This window comes from Carya illinoinensis, chromosome 14, assembly GCF_018687715.1.
Source record: "Carya illinoinensis cultivar Pawnee chromosome 14, C.illinoinensisPawnee_v1, whole genome shotgun sequence".
Taxonomy (NCBI): Eukaryota; Viridiplantae; Streptophyta; class Magnoliopsida; order Fagales; family Juglandaceae; genus Carya; species Carya illinoinensis.
Window position 1 is genome coordinate 9,771,841 of NC_056765.1, and position 16,881 is coordinate 9,788,721.

The window sequence follows — 16,881 nt, forward strand, 5'->3', positions numbered from 1 at the left end:
TAAAATTTTCATCTAAAAAATCTCAGTGGCCAAACAGAATCTAGTTGCCGTTTGGATTCTGAGTTGAAAAGAAAGTTCAAAATTGAATAAAATATTATTAAAATATTATTTTTTTAAAATTATTATTGATTTAAAATTTTAAAAATTTAAAATTTTTATTATATTTTATGTAGAAATCTAAAAATATTGTAATGGTAAAATGAGATAAAATAAAATATTTTTATTATATGTTGTATTCCCAATTCCCATTATTTAAAGGAATTTGTATATTTTACAGCAGCAGCTAAAATAATTGTTTTTGAACTTCCATCCGTTCAGTGCCTAAAAAAGAAGTGAATCATTGGATAATGGTCGTGCACGTGTATATATATACTCGTGTATAAATAAAGAAGAGAAATGCTTTAATTATAAATATTTTTTTTATAAAAATAAAATTTTAAATTCACGTGAATTAATATGATATATTAAATTTATTTCACATCAAATTACCTTAATTTACAAATTTATTTTTATAAATTCTCTAATTTCTCAACAAAAAATGTTATCAAATTTACTATATACCTCGAGGCTGCATAAGAATAGAACACGTCCTACTAGTAATTGTATAAATAAAAAATAGGATTACTCTATTCAAGAGCAGAATAGAAAACTTCTGTTGCCATTCAACAGCCATTTCAGTCTAGGAATATAATATTATAATTTTTTAAAACTTATAAAAACAATTTCTTCTATAATAATTCATATAAATGTATTTTAAATAAGATATATTTTTATAAAATAATTTATAAAAGAAAATTATTTTAAAAATTTATTTTTAACACATAGGGGCCTCGTGTGTGTAATGATTACATAATTATGGAAATGGTGAAAGGGAGGGAAAATAAAAAATAAAAAAAAGGCAAAAAATAGTTGTCCAGCAGATGTACTTGATTAATAATAAGATCACATCACCGACCATAAATCATGACAACATTCTTTAATTTACCTAACAAAATGAATAGTTTGGACGATGAAGCCAAGTTGCATCAACTTGGTCAGGAGAGTTTGACAAGAAAGATAAAAAAAAAAAAAAATTAAAAAATTAAAAAAAAAAATTAGTATTTAACAAAATTTTACAAAATTTCCGTTAACTGATTTGATATAATACGTTAAATTATAAATTAATTTAATATAGAATAAAATTACGTTAATTTATAAATTTATATATATATATATATTGTAACTATAGCTTTTCTAAAAAAAAAAAACTCGCAAAAATATATAAAGCAATTACATAGGTGATTTATAGAAGTTCAAAGAGAAAAGCTTCCAACAGGTAGGGTGTAATACCTACTTTTATACTGGCCAATAATATTGCAACATGTATGAGATGTATTTATCTTCTAATAAACCCTACCTCACGGAATCGACTTTATTCCTTTGCCTCTCTCTTTCTCGTCTTGAATCTCTACTCTTCCTCTCCCCTCCCTTTCTTGTTCTTCCTCCAATTCTTTTCTTTTCCTCACCCCTAATGATTATAGCCCATGGTTACAACCAACTCAAAACGGCAAATGCATACCCATCATCAATTTCCCAACAGAGCCAAAAATTGATCATACAAATTTTTGTTAAGTATTTATATTAATGTGCAGAAGTTAAAATAACCAAAATAAACTTGATAGTTATTATTATAAGACAATAGTTGAAAACTGAAAAGAAGCGGCGTTCTGTAAGCCTCTGATTCCATGTCTTCTTCTCATTTTCTTCATATTCTTTTTCGGTTTCTTCTTTGTAGGGATCTAAAGTGTAGAATAACATATTCAATACGAGGACAAGTATTTTTCTCCCATTCTTATTTCCTAAGCTTTACAATTCTTGCACAGAGCAAATGGACTACTTTTTTCACACAGAGCAAGAGAGAGACAGGGGAGGCCGCCGATTGGGGTGGGGGAGGAGGGAGGCATAGGAGTTGAGTCGGCTCAATGAAGAGGCATTCAAGTTTGGGAGATCTCAGACACAAATTCAAGAATAGAAATTGTGATCTGTTGCATGTGGATCTATATTAAATGTGGCTGAAAGTCATATGTGGTAACTATTTATTTGCAAAACAACATGTGACCCCTGACCGGCTCCAAGTCTCTCTCAAGTTCAAAATATTGATTCCAAATTTTATGCTTCTAAATCCTTCTGTCCATGAGGAAAATACTATAGATTTATAGATGGTCTCAACCTATCTTAATATTCAAACACAATTTAAACATAAATATTTTTCAATTTTAAGTTTTCAATCCTTTAACTTTTTCATATAATCATTACTTAATCATTACAATTTTTTTAAACTTTCGAGCAAAATATAAAAAATATTTCAACTTTTTTAAATTAAAAAAAATTAATATTAAAAAAATTATATTCTAACAATATTTTAACTTTATAATTTTTTTATTTAACTTTTTCTCTCTTATTTTCTAAAACCCCATAAAGCATCTTTAATTTAAACTATTTCATTACTATTTATAATTTTTTTTATTTAATTTATCATCTCATCAGTATAACCAAATAAGACAATCAAATTGAGGCAATTTAAAAACATTCATAGGAGAGCTGCTAGCTCTGAAATGTTTGTGGCCCATGAATAACTCCTAGATAGGCAACAGCGTGCCTAATCAGAGTTGGCCCATTTTTGGGTTACGAAATTATATTATTGTCATTTCAACATAAAAATATTCAAAAACTAATATTATTTTATTAAAAAATTGGACAAAAATAACAAAATAGTTGTATCTATGTGACATTGACACCAATCTTCTTTGTAATACGAGTATAGTGCTTTTACCCTGAAGAAGCAAAGTAGAGAACAACGCACATTGTCCCACGAAATGCAGTGCAGCACGTTTGACCTTCCATCAGAGAGGAAAGTACTTGACAACTCCACACTTCAACCTTGGCAATGCACTTCTTTTCTGTTCCAGCTTATGAATAATGCATGAATTTATTATTCTCTTAACTTATAACTCAATGCAATGGTAAAACCAAGAATTTTAAAGGTTTGGGTCCAATGGGAAAAGCAAAATACCATTTACTCATAATATGCACACTTACAATCGAAGAAGACTGCTTCTCTCATATTACATTTGCTGTTGCTTCCCCAGTCAAAAGTAACAAAACAAATAAGGTGCTCCGGATACTTTTCCGGCTACTAAAGAGGGCATGATGAGTATAAAGATCGTTTTCTACTTTGCTGAACACACCAATGACAGATTGACTTTGATCCACATCAAAACCCTTGTAGGTTTTGTACATTGCCCATCAAGCCAACACAAAATATTGACCTAAACTGCAAGATATGCACATTAGACCCTCCCAACTGGGGATAGGGGTGGATATGAGGCATATCTTGCAGGAACAACTTCAATTCGATTTGGAGTCCTTATTCTTTCACTTGGTATCAATCTTGTTTCCTCCCAAGTTTTTTCTTTGATAGAGTCTCTGGGTAGGGAAAGCTCACATGGTTTCGTACTGTCTAATACAGCTATGCAAATGGAGAATGCTTGTAAAATCGACAATGAAGAATTGAACTCGACCGAATAGATCCCATCCTTGAAAGGGGCCAAACTGAAGAAAGGCTGATTTACTTGAACATCATCCTGCGGTCAAGTAATAAAATAAAAGATGTCATTATTAGCAGTCGATGGTATAATAGAGTGGGCATAAGCTCTGTCCAAGTAAAGGACTAGTACCTGACAGAATAGTTGAATTTTATCTGTTATGGGACAAGCTTTGGATGAATCCAATTGGTTATTGATATGATTCTGGTCAGCAAGAATCCGAAGTTTGCAACCCAAATCCCACCCTCCACAGTCACATAATCCCCCAGTTTTCCAGCGTTCAACCAGCGATGAAGGTCCTCCCTTGCTTGGTAGACTATGCACACCACTTGGAAGTATGACTGTTGGGGTAACAAAGTCCCTAGTACCATTGAAAGGCAGCTTCTGGACATGTCCCCCAGTGCTGTAATAACATCCCATGCCACACTCTTTTGAACCAACCCCTAACAAGTCATTGCGGTTATTGCTTTTACACCCATCTCCGATTGGAGTTTTATTGGTACTTTTTGGAATTTTGACAACAACAGCTGCAAGCTCGTTATTTGGCTGGAAGTCAGAGGTTTGATGATCTGCCTGTTTTAGGTCCACAGAAAAAAGAACAAATTCTCTCGTACTGAAATGATCCATACAAGGCGGTCCAATCAAATTGGAAAACTCTGAATCATAAACCTTCATTTGTGCAACAACATTAGGAATGTAATCAGGACCTTTTCCTTTGCTTCTGCCTCCTTGATTTATCCACCTCCCATTCTTCTTCTTGACTTGTTGAATCGTGAAGAAGGTATAAATCACGTTGTAGTCGCCCTTTCTTGAGACACTTAACTTCTTCACCGTGGCTGCAAGAATATCACTGTCATTGTTAACTGCAAATGTGATCAGAGGCTGGTCATTTTTAATTGCTACTCGCAGAAAAGCTTTAACGGTTGTATCTAATTTTGGTTTGCCAGAATCCACGGCCTGGGAATCCAATTGTTTGCTGAAATTTTTAGTAGTTCTATCCATTGATATTGATTCTCCCAGTAATGGCTCCATAAGGTGATGGCAACTGGTTGCCTTTGGCTTCAGTAATGGGTCAAGTAATCTTCTCAGAGGGCTGGACCTGGCTCTGCCTGTGGCGGTGAGTTTATCATTGTTCGACATATCCACCCCAATTTTCTGTGAACCAGATTTGGACAAAGTATATGTTGAGCTCATATGCTGCGTATCCAAACCCTCTTTGGAGCTGAAACTTTTACTCATCTTGCCCAAACCAATGTTAAACCGCCGGAAAGGTGAAGAGCTTCGTACCTTTTCGTCCATAGATTTGTTGATGTTCACATCCAACCCCTTCAAAGGTTGGTTTATTCTATTGGTGGGTGTTAAGATTGTTTGTTTCTCTCCATAATTCTGGGATATGGATGAACTGATTCTTACTTTAGCTGACCATGGAATTGGGCTAGATGTATCAGCTAAATAAGAGTGTTCATTGTCAACTTCACAAGGCAGTGGGCACGAGTATGGGATGCTAGAAAGTTCTGCATGGAAAATCTCCTTGGATCTCTCTGTAAAGCTCCTTCGGCTTGCTTCTGCCAATTTTCGACCTAAAGATGTTGTCGAATCAGACGACTGGGACATTCTAGAATTATTTTTTTGGGGGAGATCTTTTGGCAAAATGAGAACGGCAGTTTCACGTTTTGCATTGACATCATGGTCAATACTATTTGAATTTGCTTGTCGTAACTTCTCTGCACTCTTCTTAATTTCACCATCTTGAATCTTTGTCTTCAAGTTTGTACATGACGCTGCCTCATAATTCCGGTTATTTCCAATAAAACCACTTTCTTGATTAATCTTTGTGCCTGAATCCTTTCTCTTGTACTCTTTTGGCTTGATTACCGGATTACAAGAAGGCTGATCTGTTCTGATGAACTTCCCCTGCCCACTCAAGATGTTACTCTTTGCAGGTTTAAGATCTTGAAAATTTCCAAAATTTCCCCCAAAGGCTTTGACATCATGACTTGGAGAATGGCCTTCTATTGGAGATGCCATCAGATGGTAATGCAATGAAGGACGGCGCCTTCTAGGATGAGCAGGAGAGCGACTGTCATGTTTGCTTGAAAGAGCAGATGACCCATCTGTTGAAAATGATCTTGATGTACTGCTACAAGATTGCCAATAGCGGCTACTCTCACCAGGTATCTGCTTATTACTATAGTGCCATTTTTCAAGACTTCTCCAGTCAAGAACCCCAACATTTAAAGCTTTCTCCTTGAGATTCTCTCCTCTCTCCAGAAAACTTGGCAAATTTGACATGTACTTCACAAGTTCATCTTCTTCCGTTGCCTTCTTACCACTCTGTTGTTTTCGGATATTCTCAGAAGATTTAGGTCGGAATTCCTTTGCATTGTTGGTAATTTCATGTTGAAAATCATGATATGACAGAATTGGCTTCTCAGGTTTTAATCTTCCTTGCAGCTTTATTCCTCGGCATGTCTGGGGCAGTAAGGGCGTCTCAGAAGTTCCTACAGCTTGTCGATCACTTGAGTAGATTTTAAGCTCCGAAGGATATTCCATAGACCAGATATCTTTTGGGGACTCCACCAGTATTTGCGATTATTGGTTTCTTCTTTCTGCAGAAACTTGCAACAAGGAATGCTTTAATATTTCTTTTTCAGCTGCAAATGTCAAACCAGTTTTACAATGAAGCAGATCTCTTTGGAGATAAAAGGCAAAATGATTTACTATAATACCATTCTCCAAGAAAAATGATACAACAAAATAATAAATTGGCATCCATAACTTTACATGCATCTAAAAATGAAGAACTAGGTGTTTTTGTCCTCATAGAATGGATAATCTCGCCTCGTGGGTACCTACTTTTTACTCATCCTACAGAAAAAGGTACTTTCCTTTTGTTCGTGAGCCAACAATATAAGCAGCCGAAGTTACAAACTGATCACAACCCCTTTAACAAGAAGCAAAATTTTCTTAGCACATGGAAAAAACCACCATCCAAAATTCACCTCATCAACAACCAAATTTTTACTGTACAGCTAATACCATGACAACAGAAAGTCATTTTACCCGTCAGGGCTTTGTTCCCTTCATTATGCATAAGAAAAAAAGAATGTACGGTCAGTTATCATCCACATAGCTCATCCATGTTCAGAACCAGGCAACTCTTACAATCTAGTGAACACCCTAACATTAGTTTTACTTTTATCCAAATGTTGAAATGAATTTTTTAAATCGCACCGCGTGAAAGTTTGGGGATACAAGAGGACAATTGGTAGCATAGGGACCAAGATAAAAGGGGAGAAAAATACATCCAAAGCCAAAAAAAAAATCGAGTGGTCCATTACCCATTTTTCAAGTACTTCGATAAGGAAAAGCGACCTGTCATCGTCGTAGCTGCTTAGCTCTTACTAGTTACTACCACAAGTATCAGAACAGACAAAGATCCTCCAGCTATACGAAAGCCAAAGCGCACTAATATTTCAAAATCCTAAACAGCCGGGCCTCGTTTGGGTCTCCAAAATAAAGATAACAAAGAACAAAAGGCTTTTCTTTTCTTGTTCTCCCAACTTTCCCGAGTCCAAAACAGTGTACAAGTGTTTCAAACGGCAAAAAGAACGAGATCTCTGTATCAAAATTCAACTTAAAAAGATGCAAATCCAGAGCTTAAAAAAAACGTAAAAATATAGTGATAATTATATCATTTCAAACATCAGAGAACCAACAAATCCAAACCTTGAATGAGCAAAAACACAATAAACAGGCATGGCAATCGTGATTTCCATCCAAGCAAACAGAAAAACATTCGTCTGGATTTCTCAGAAAGACTTAGTCGTACCAGACTCAGCGTAGGAAACGCAGAAGCGAGAAACAACCATTAACGGAAGCTCCAGCAGCTCGATGAAGAAAAGCGCGTCGGTACATCATGTGTGCGTCAGTGAAAGGTGAGACGTTACAGAGATCAGAAGCGAGGAAAAGAGTCGTAAAGAGAAAAGATGAAAGAAATAATCGGCTGGTAATCCCAATGCGACTCTTTTTCTTGCCCAAACTCCAAAGCCGTAGAGAATATTAGCAAAAAGATGCAAACCCAGAGCTCCACAGAGCCTTCAGATAGAGAGAGAGTCAGTCTGTGAGTGAGTGAGTGTGATTCTGGCTGGAGCTCATTTGTTTCTTATGCGGTAACATACAGTCAAAGCAAGCACTATATCTGAGGGAGAAGGAGCCAGCGTAAACGATCTCCCTTCATCGGATGGCTGAAAAGGGATACCAAATAATAAGGTGGTCACATCACGGAGGCGCGACGGAGATTGACAATGTTCTTGGGCTTATACTTATCGCAGTAACCGTGAAAGTATCCTATAATTATTTTTAAAAAAATTAAAAAAATATAAAATTTATATAAAAAAATTAATGTTTAAATTTATTATTAAAAAATTACATAAAAATGACTATAGATAAATTTTTTATTAATGTGATTGATCCTATTATTTTTTAATAAAAAATAATTATTTTGATCAATTACATCAATAAAGTATATAAAAAATATATAAAAATAATTATATGTAATAGAACTCGTTATAAAAACTTATAATGATTAGATAGATAAGTTGAAATCAACTCTCAGTTCAAACGGTACAAATCCGTAATAATTATAATTGAGATGAGATGTAATGGTTATAATTTTTTATGTTTTTCAGTAAAATTAATGCTTGAATTTCCATAAATTTACAATCAAGTCTATTAATTTATTGTTGAAAATTTAATTGTAGGATTAACAAATAGTATTAGGAAAAGGATAATATTATCTGTATTTATAATTTTTATGTAATGCATACTGACTTTTAAAAGTTATTGATATATTAAAAATTATAAAATTTATAATTTTAAATTTAAATTAAAAAATAATAAGATAAATCTTATACATAAAATTATAAATACATATAATCCTATTCTTAAAAAAATATTAAATATGCACACAAAAAATTTATAAAATATTTACAAATATCTCATTAATAATAATTATTTTGTGCATTACAATTAATAATCTTTTTCTATTTAAGTTCGGTTTAGTAAATGAGATAAAAATTTTAAGTTTTAAGATAAAATATTAATATTTTAATATTAATATTGTTTTAAAATGTTAAAAAAATTAAATTATTTATTATATTTAATATAAAAATTTAAAAAAAATTATAATAATAAAATAAAATTTTAAATAAAAATTCTACGGTACCAACCCAACCTTACAGTATTGTCTCATTTAAGCATTTTCTTTCGTTTCGGGGAGAGAGAGAGCAAATTTTGAGTTACTATTTATCGCTTTGATTCCATGTACGATTCACTGACAATTGGCGTGTGGCTGACGTTGCTTTGATGGCAATCCTCATCATTTTCAAACAATAAATAATATTATATATAATTATTTTTATGTATTTGTTATATATTTTATTGATATAATTAATTAGATTAATATTTTTTTAATATAAAAGATTACGTAAAAATATTACATATAAAATTTTTATTAAGTAAATATAATAATGTTACGAGCAATGCATAAATATTATACATTTATTTTAAAAGAAATAAAAAATTTATTATTAAAAAAATTAATTTCTTTTTATATAAAATTTATATTTTATTTATTTATTTTAAAAATAATTATATGGTATTTATATACTCATGATTATAATTATTATTTCTGTTAAAAAATAATGAATAATGTAAAATACAAATTTTAAATAAATAAATCTAATATTAATTTTTTATTAAAAGAGTTATATCATATATAGTAACTTTTATGTATTATTTGCATACTATATATAATTTTTGTTATAAAAAAGTGAGTCTCACTGTTAAAATATAATTTTTTTCTTATATCTTTTTTAGGTGAGATTCATTATTTTACGAGGGTTTGCATAATATTTATCTATTTAAAATTTGTATAAATCATTCCTAGTTAGTTAAATGGATAATGATATCTTATACTTCCTTTGTTACTGTTATAATACTTAGTTATATTTTTTTCCTTTTCTGTTTTTTGAATTTGGATTGAAAATTTCAAAACAAGAATTTCTTACACAATCTTTAAGAAAATAAATTCAATTAGTAAACGTAATTTTATAATTCAATTAAAAATAAATTTAATCTTATAAAAATTGCTTAAAAAAGTAAAAGAATGTGAATTTTTTTCTTCCTAATTTTTTACTCAATTTTATTTTTATCAATTTGTTTAAGGTATTCCTAAAGATTTTCAATTAAATTATTTATTATAAACTTAAAAGTATACGGCCTCTCCAAACTTGTAATTCTGGCTTCGTCTCTGGCCGTAGCTCCTTTTTTTTTTTTTTTTTTTTTGGTTTTTTGGTATTACAAATTAATAATTCTTAATTTTTTTAAAATAAAAGGAAAAGAGAAATTATATTTATAATCGTGAATGTGCAAGCGTTATATATTTAAAAAAATTAATAAATATGAAATTTATATGAAAAAATTAAAAATTAATTTTTTTTAAAATGATTATATGATATTTGTATATTTTATGACTGTATATAATATTACTAAAAGAAAAATATGATTTAGCTTTTGGGTACAGAGCTGGGTTCAAAGTTAAAACTTTGTGGCTCAAAAAGAGAAAGAAAATAAAGCATGGATTGAAAGGGAAAAAAGAGAAAGAAAAAACAGGACAAAGTTGGGGCATAGAATGAATAAAAAAGAACGTCTTTAAGACAAAACATTATCATTCCGAGGTATATCTAAGATTTCAATGATTCTATCGTGCGCAAATAACCACTTTACAATCACATGATTGGCTATGATCGGACGGTGATTGTGGGACTTGATCAAGTTTCTCTATTTTATTGCTGAGTAGTGACTATTTTATTTTCTAATGCAATAATGCTCCCCATTCTTATTTAATAAAGTTCCAAAATAGTTCTCCACCGATGTTGTCTATCAATGTTGGATGTTGTCTATCAATGATTTTTTAGGGGTGTGCATCCGGATTAGACTTTTTTCTTTCGGTTTGGAACACAAAAATTTGGATAAATTCGGACAGTTAACCAATAATCCGTAATTGAGTATTTTTCTGAAAAATAGAATTTTCATTCTAAAAAAACATCTTTTTTGTATATTGCATGTAAAGAAATTAGAGTTAAAAAAGAAGAAGAAGAAAGTAAAGTTAAAAATTGGATATCCACCCAGATTGTAACCGGTTTTACCCAGATGAGTATCCGCTCGGTTTTAAATTTTTGGGTACATTTCGATATTTCGGATATCCGGATACACACCTTTGTTTTCTATAATTTTTTTAAAAATAAGTGTTTATTCTATACATAAATCTTATATAATAAGTTTATACATTAATGTAGTTTAATATAATCCAATTGATTATAGTTTTTCTTTTTATAATAAAATATATCTAATGTATTATATTAAGTTATATCAATATATAAAATTTATTATGTAAGACTTGCACGTTTGTACTACGAATTCTCATTGTTAAAATACTTTCCCAATAACTTTTATGTAACTTAATGATATATATATAATATTGTTGTTACCACATGTATAGGTAATCATGGTTAAATGATCATTAAAAATTTATGCAAGCAATAAATGATCAAGGAAATTAAGAAATGTCAAGTTGTTGCCACTTGTTTGTTGGAATATTGGAACAGGGTGGTGACAGCCTTACATAAACTTCTAAAATACAATAAACTATGGAATAAAAAATAATGAACTTTATTTAAATTTTCTAGATTAATGGTAGTGATGCTTTTGGAATGTTAGATAATTATATCACCAACTACTAGTTCTGATAATTTCTGTAGCATATTCATCCAGATCTGTAGAATATGCTCCAAACGCAACAATTAACTTGTGATTTGAAATTTTTTTTATATATATCTGATTAACTTTTTTAGTGAAAGAAGTCAATTTCTTATAAAATAAAATAAAAAATGTGGTGTTAAGCTCAAGATAATTATCAGAATATTATATGATCTTATCACGGTGGAAGAGGACAGGGAAGATAACTTTTCAAGATTCTTATTACATAATCTATTCGGATAAAACATGCATGAGTTCATGTTTTGATTGTTTTATCTATCAATTAAATCTTTTTAAAAAGAAAAATTATATTATCAAGTCAGTATGTAGAATATATTTAATAAAGTATTTACATGACATGATAATTTGATTTGAAAGATAAATTTAAAATTTGAATATTATAAATTAATTCTAACAATTTATGTGATATTGTGGATTGCGTGTTCTATACATCAGCTTGAAATAAAAATAAAAATTAAATTCTAAAATTAGTGTGTAGAACATATCTAATAAAATGCTTATATGACATAAATTAATTTGGAGGATAAATTTTAAAACATGAAACTTATAAATCAAATTTTAATATTTAAATAATGTGGATGGTGTACATACTCTACATGTTTAAAAATAAAATAAATTTTTTAAAATCAAATTGAGTTATACTATTCTCAAGCATTTGTGTAGAACACACAATTTACGTCATTTAAATAGTAATTATGTATTCTAAATTAAATTCTATTCTAAATCAAATTATGTCGCGTAAGAATTTTACTAGGTGCATGTATTATCTACACCGACTTGTAAATAAAATATTTCAAAACATAATGTTCAAGTAGAAATAATATTTACAGTTAGTACTATATAGTATTCATTTTGAAAAAAAGTGAATAAATTTGATATTCACATAAAAAAATTATTTTTTAATAATAAATTCTATTTTTTTCAAAGAGAGTGTACATGACTTGTGCGTACACTCTATACATATATATATCATTACTAATAATACACAGATCTCGTGTTTTTAATATGAGTAATATTACTCATCATCCTAATTTTTATTTTCCTTCCATCATCTTATGATATGTCATTAGATGATTGGAGATTATTTATTATATTTTACTTATAAACTTATTATCTAATTTCATATCATAAAATATTGAGAGAATGATGAGAATTAAGATAATAAATAAATTTTTTCTTTTAATATATATACACGTATAATAAAGACTAAGGGCTTCCTGGTTAATTAAAATAAAAAATTTTATTTTAATTTATTATTATATTTTTTTATTTATTATTATTTAAAATATTTTATCACATTTTTATCTAATTAACCAAATCGCCTAAGAATTTAGAACAAAACTGGACAAAACTTGAATACATTGGGACTGTTGGCAAATTAAACTTATCAACTGAATATAGTCAAATGCAAAACTTCAAGAATCAAAGCCGTACCCAGAGAAAGTGAAGAAAATGAGACTTTTTGGCAATTTCATGCACGCGTATTAATAGATTTAAAGAATAATATGAATTATATATATATATATATATATGTGCGCGCGCATGCATGCACTTGGTGCTGAAGATCAAAATGATTGTGATAGGCAATAATTAGGTTTGAAATTTGGAGGATTTGGTCAGGAAATGAGGGGCCGATAAGAATCGAAACGTTACATCAATTTCGAGTTGAAAATTTTGAACCTGAGGACATGCAGATCACTGCAAAACTTTGACCAATCGGCATAAGGATAAATAAAAATATAGTTACAAATATAATTATATATTAATCTGTATATTAATATAATGTGATTAATTAAAAAATAAATTTTATTAAAAATAATATTAATTTAAATTTTAAATATGAATAAATCAATATTAATATATAGATTAATACACGACTGCATTTATACGTAACCAAACTCTAAAAACAAATATTAATTTAGAGATTCGATTTTGGATTTCTATTACCAAGATATTGATATATGCTACACAAGCTACAGGAAATGAGGCTAGTTTGTTTTGACAGAAGGTATGAAATAAAATAAATTGTGATAAAAGTTAAAAATTAAATATGATATTATTAAAATATATATTTATAATATTATTCTTTTTTGATATTTTAAAAAGTTAAAATTTTTTATTTTATTTTATATAAAAATTTAAAAAAATTGTAATGATTATATAAGATGAGATAAGATGAGATAAAAATAATTATAAAAACAAATGAAGCCAATCAAAAATAGAATAAATTTATTATTAGTTACTTTTTGAATATAGATGATGTGGTATTTCCATATATTAACAGTAAATTTAACTAAAATTAAATGTTTAAGATGGGTGAGAAATCTCATCAAACTAATAATAAAGTATATGTTATGGTGAATGAAATAGAAAAGGAAATAAGAAATCAAATCTAACGATTTTGATCTCATATTTCTATATTCACTATCTAGGAAGAGCTAGATTTGAAGACGATTTTGTTGGTAGATAATATGTTATAAATTGACCTGTATGACTACCTTTAATCGATATAATTGATCGTTCTTAATCGTCAATTATGACCGTCTTTAGCCGTCAATTAAGATTTAAATTATACATAAATTCTTTTGTACTCATATATATATGAGTATCATTCAAAATTTATTTTATTTAATAACAATTTTCCATCAATCTCTTTCTCTCTCTCTCTCTCTCTCTAAAGTAGCAGACTCATAGTGGCTATCTCATTTGAGTTTTCTCTCACACTTCTTTGCATAACACGTTATCAGCGTGAATGTTCTGTTGATTCTGAAATTAATGGTCTTCTATTTCTAGTAAGTTTTTCAATATATTATTTGCAATCCTCAAAGTGAGTATTAAAGATTATATTCCTTATTATTATTTGATAAAATTTTATGTTTATTCACATAGTTTACATCTTAGTTATATCTATAGTAAATTAAAATTTTCATAATTTACATTTCAGTTATATCTGTGGTCAATTTTTATTTACATAGTTTATATACAAATTCTATTTATTTTTTTTATACTTGTTATGAATTATTGATGATAAGATTCATTTTGAAATAGAAATGGAGTATCCCTGAAAAATCATCCTAAACCAATAATTTTATTGAGTATGTCATAATAAAAGATCTATTGATTCAGTGAGATAGTTTAAAGGAGTGATAAGTATACCAAAAACTTATTATGATTAATGTACCTGAAGTTGCATAATTGAAATTATGTAGAGAAAAGCCACTAAAGAATATCTGTTTAAAATAAATGCCTCGAATGTGCTCCTGAACTAGTAATATTGAGTGTGAAAGTTTACAAAATATTCTAAACTTATATTTTGTTTTCTAGTGGCTGAGTAAAATAATGAGTTTTTGTTAAGAAATCATGAATCACGTCCTATTAGTTCCACATTATTCCCTGAAGTGAATGGTATTGGATTTATATCATTCTAAAAAATGAATGATGCATTTTTTTTTAAAGAAACCAAGAGCTTGGATGTGGTAATGAATATATTTATAGTACTTCTATGATTTTGGGTCAGAAGCTCGTATTAGAAAAACTACCAGCTTTCTCTTTGAGATTATATTATACAACTATTGAATCAAATATTATGATGCATCAAAAGTGATAAGATTCAAAATATTTGTATATTTTTCATAATTAACTTGATCATCCGAAATCAATTACGATAAGTTGAATAATTATCATATGGACGTCTATAAAAGAACTAGAAGATTCTTTTACTACAAAGTCTTCCCACCATGAGCAGAAAGAAAAATTTGCTAGAAGTAAATAAAATGAAATAATTCAACATTATCTTAATTATCATAAGTGAACTAGAAGTTCAGATAATAATTAATTTATGAATACAATAAGATAAAAAGTCTCATATTCTATCTGCTAAAATCCCAGCGAGAATTGAAGTCCTCGTAGAATAATTAAGAAATTTACCAGTCTAATGAACATAAGATATGTCTAAAAGTGTGTGAGACCTATTAATACAAAAGATAAAGCATCCCGAAAGAGAAAAACACAAAGAAAAGAAATTGGTACTCCTGAAGAGGCCATACGCATAAAACAAGCAATAAGATCCATCTAAACATTCTGTACAAAATTCTCTCATAATAAAAACTCCCGAAGAGTACCTTCTGAAAAGGTTTTTCATGAAATGTCTTCACTTGAAGAGGGACAGGTACCTGAAAATAACGAAATTTCGATACATTTCATGAGTATTAGAGAAATTCTGGATAGAAATAAAATCGTTGTCGATAACGTATTTTCATATAAGATGATACTTGATATTACCAGAAGTAATGAAAAAGTGAGCCAAGAACCATCGAAAAATACCGACGTAAAAATATTGGCCAAATTTGAAAGAAACAATTCCTGCAAAATTGATATCACTAGTAAAATGTGATACATATGGACTTATAGTCCAAACACTTAATATGTGATATTTGTTGAATATCAGTGGGTATTTGTATAAAAGAAATGAAAATGTGATATATATAAATCACGAGTCGGTTTCTTGTAGAAATAATATTGATATGCTTTTGAAGTGGATGAAATTATATTGAGGTTTTTATTAGGTTGATAGTTACCGAGAGTTTGAGTATGCATGATTAACTACATATTTATATGGATCACTAGATATGAAATGCATGAAGTATATAGTCCTGAAATACTTATTCTATCAAGTTTAAAAAATCTTTATATCTAAAACAATCTAAACACACGTGGAACAAGCTATTTTTCATATATTTTCAGTGTCTAGATTAGCTTTTATTGCAGTTTATATAGATGATTTAAATGTCATTGAGGTTCCATAAGAGTTTATGAAAACTGCACATATTTGAAATATAAATCAGAAACCCTTTCTGGTTTGAGGGAGAGATGAATGAAATTATTAGTTCTGAAATATCATCTCTTAAATATAATTAGTATTTTAGATTCATATTACGGTTTTGTAACAAATGTGCATTATTAAAGGACAAATAAAATGGAGCACAAAGAATATCTACTAGAAGATAGAAATACAATATGAATATTTGTGTAATATTATTTTATTATTTCAAAATAAAATTACAGAAATTTGAGACTTTTCGCCTCATTCTTTAAACAATATTGCTCTTAAAAAATTTGTATGACATCCATATCGAAAGGAGTAAGTAATCGAAAAAAAAAAAGTCAAGTAAGGATTTTAAATTCCTATTCTCTTACTTTATTGCTCCTATCTTCATGTTGGACTCTAAAAGAAGTCGCTTAAGAATAGAAATTTTCTCGTTGAATTTGTCAACCTCATAAGTTTTGGATTGTAGTCGCTAAGAAAATGTGACAATGGTTGATGAATATTAGGTACCGAGACTCACAAGCTCATAGATATTATCATTATCTGACTTATTAGTCAGATCATTATTGTATTGCATTATAGAATTTACGGTAGAAGTAAAAATAACTGGTAAACAAGGTGTAGAATACT

The 16,881-nt window shown here is 29.1% G+C and overlaps 1 protein-coding gene across 4 annotated transcripts; it reads right to left on the reverse strand.

Annotated features, from left to right (window-relative positions):
* Positions 1-3,024: 3,024 nt before the first annotated feature.
* LOC122294790 lies at positions 3,025-7,878 on the reverse strand. 4 transcript variants are annotated; one of them, XM_043103754.1, is made up of 3 exons: positions 7,417-7,878; positions 3,717-6,193; positions 3,025-3,623 (listed from the first exon to the last, which is right to left on the reverse strand). In XM_043103754.1, the coding sequence occupies exons 2-3, from the start codon at positions 6,135-6,137 to the stop codon at positions 3,330-3,332; spliced, it is 2,715 nt and encodes a 904-aa protein (XP_042959688.1). In that variant the 5' UTR covers positions 6,138-6,193; positions 7,417-7,878; the 3' UTR covers positions 3,025-3,329. The 4 variants fall into 4 exon arrangements, with proteins under 4 accessions (XP_042959688.1, XP_042959689.1, XP_042959687.1 ...); XM_043103755.1 differs by having other exon boundaries at positions 3,717-6,202; XM_043103753.1 differs by having other exon boundaries at positions 3,717-6,238.
* Between the last annotated feature and the right edge of the window lie 9,003 nt (positions 7,879-16,881).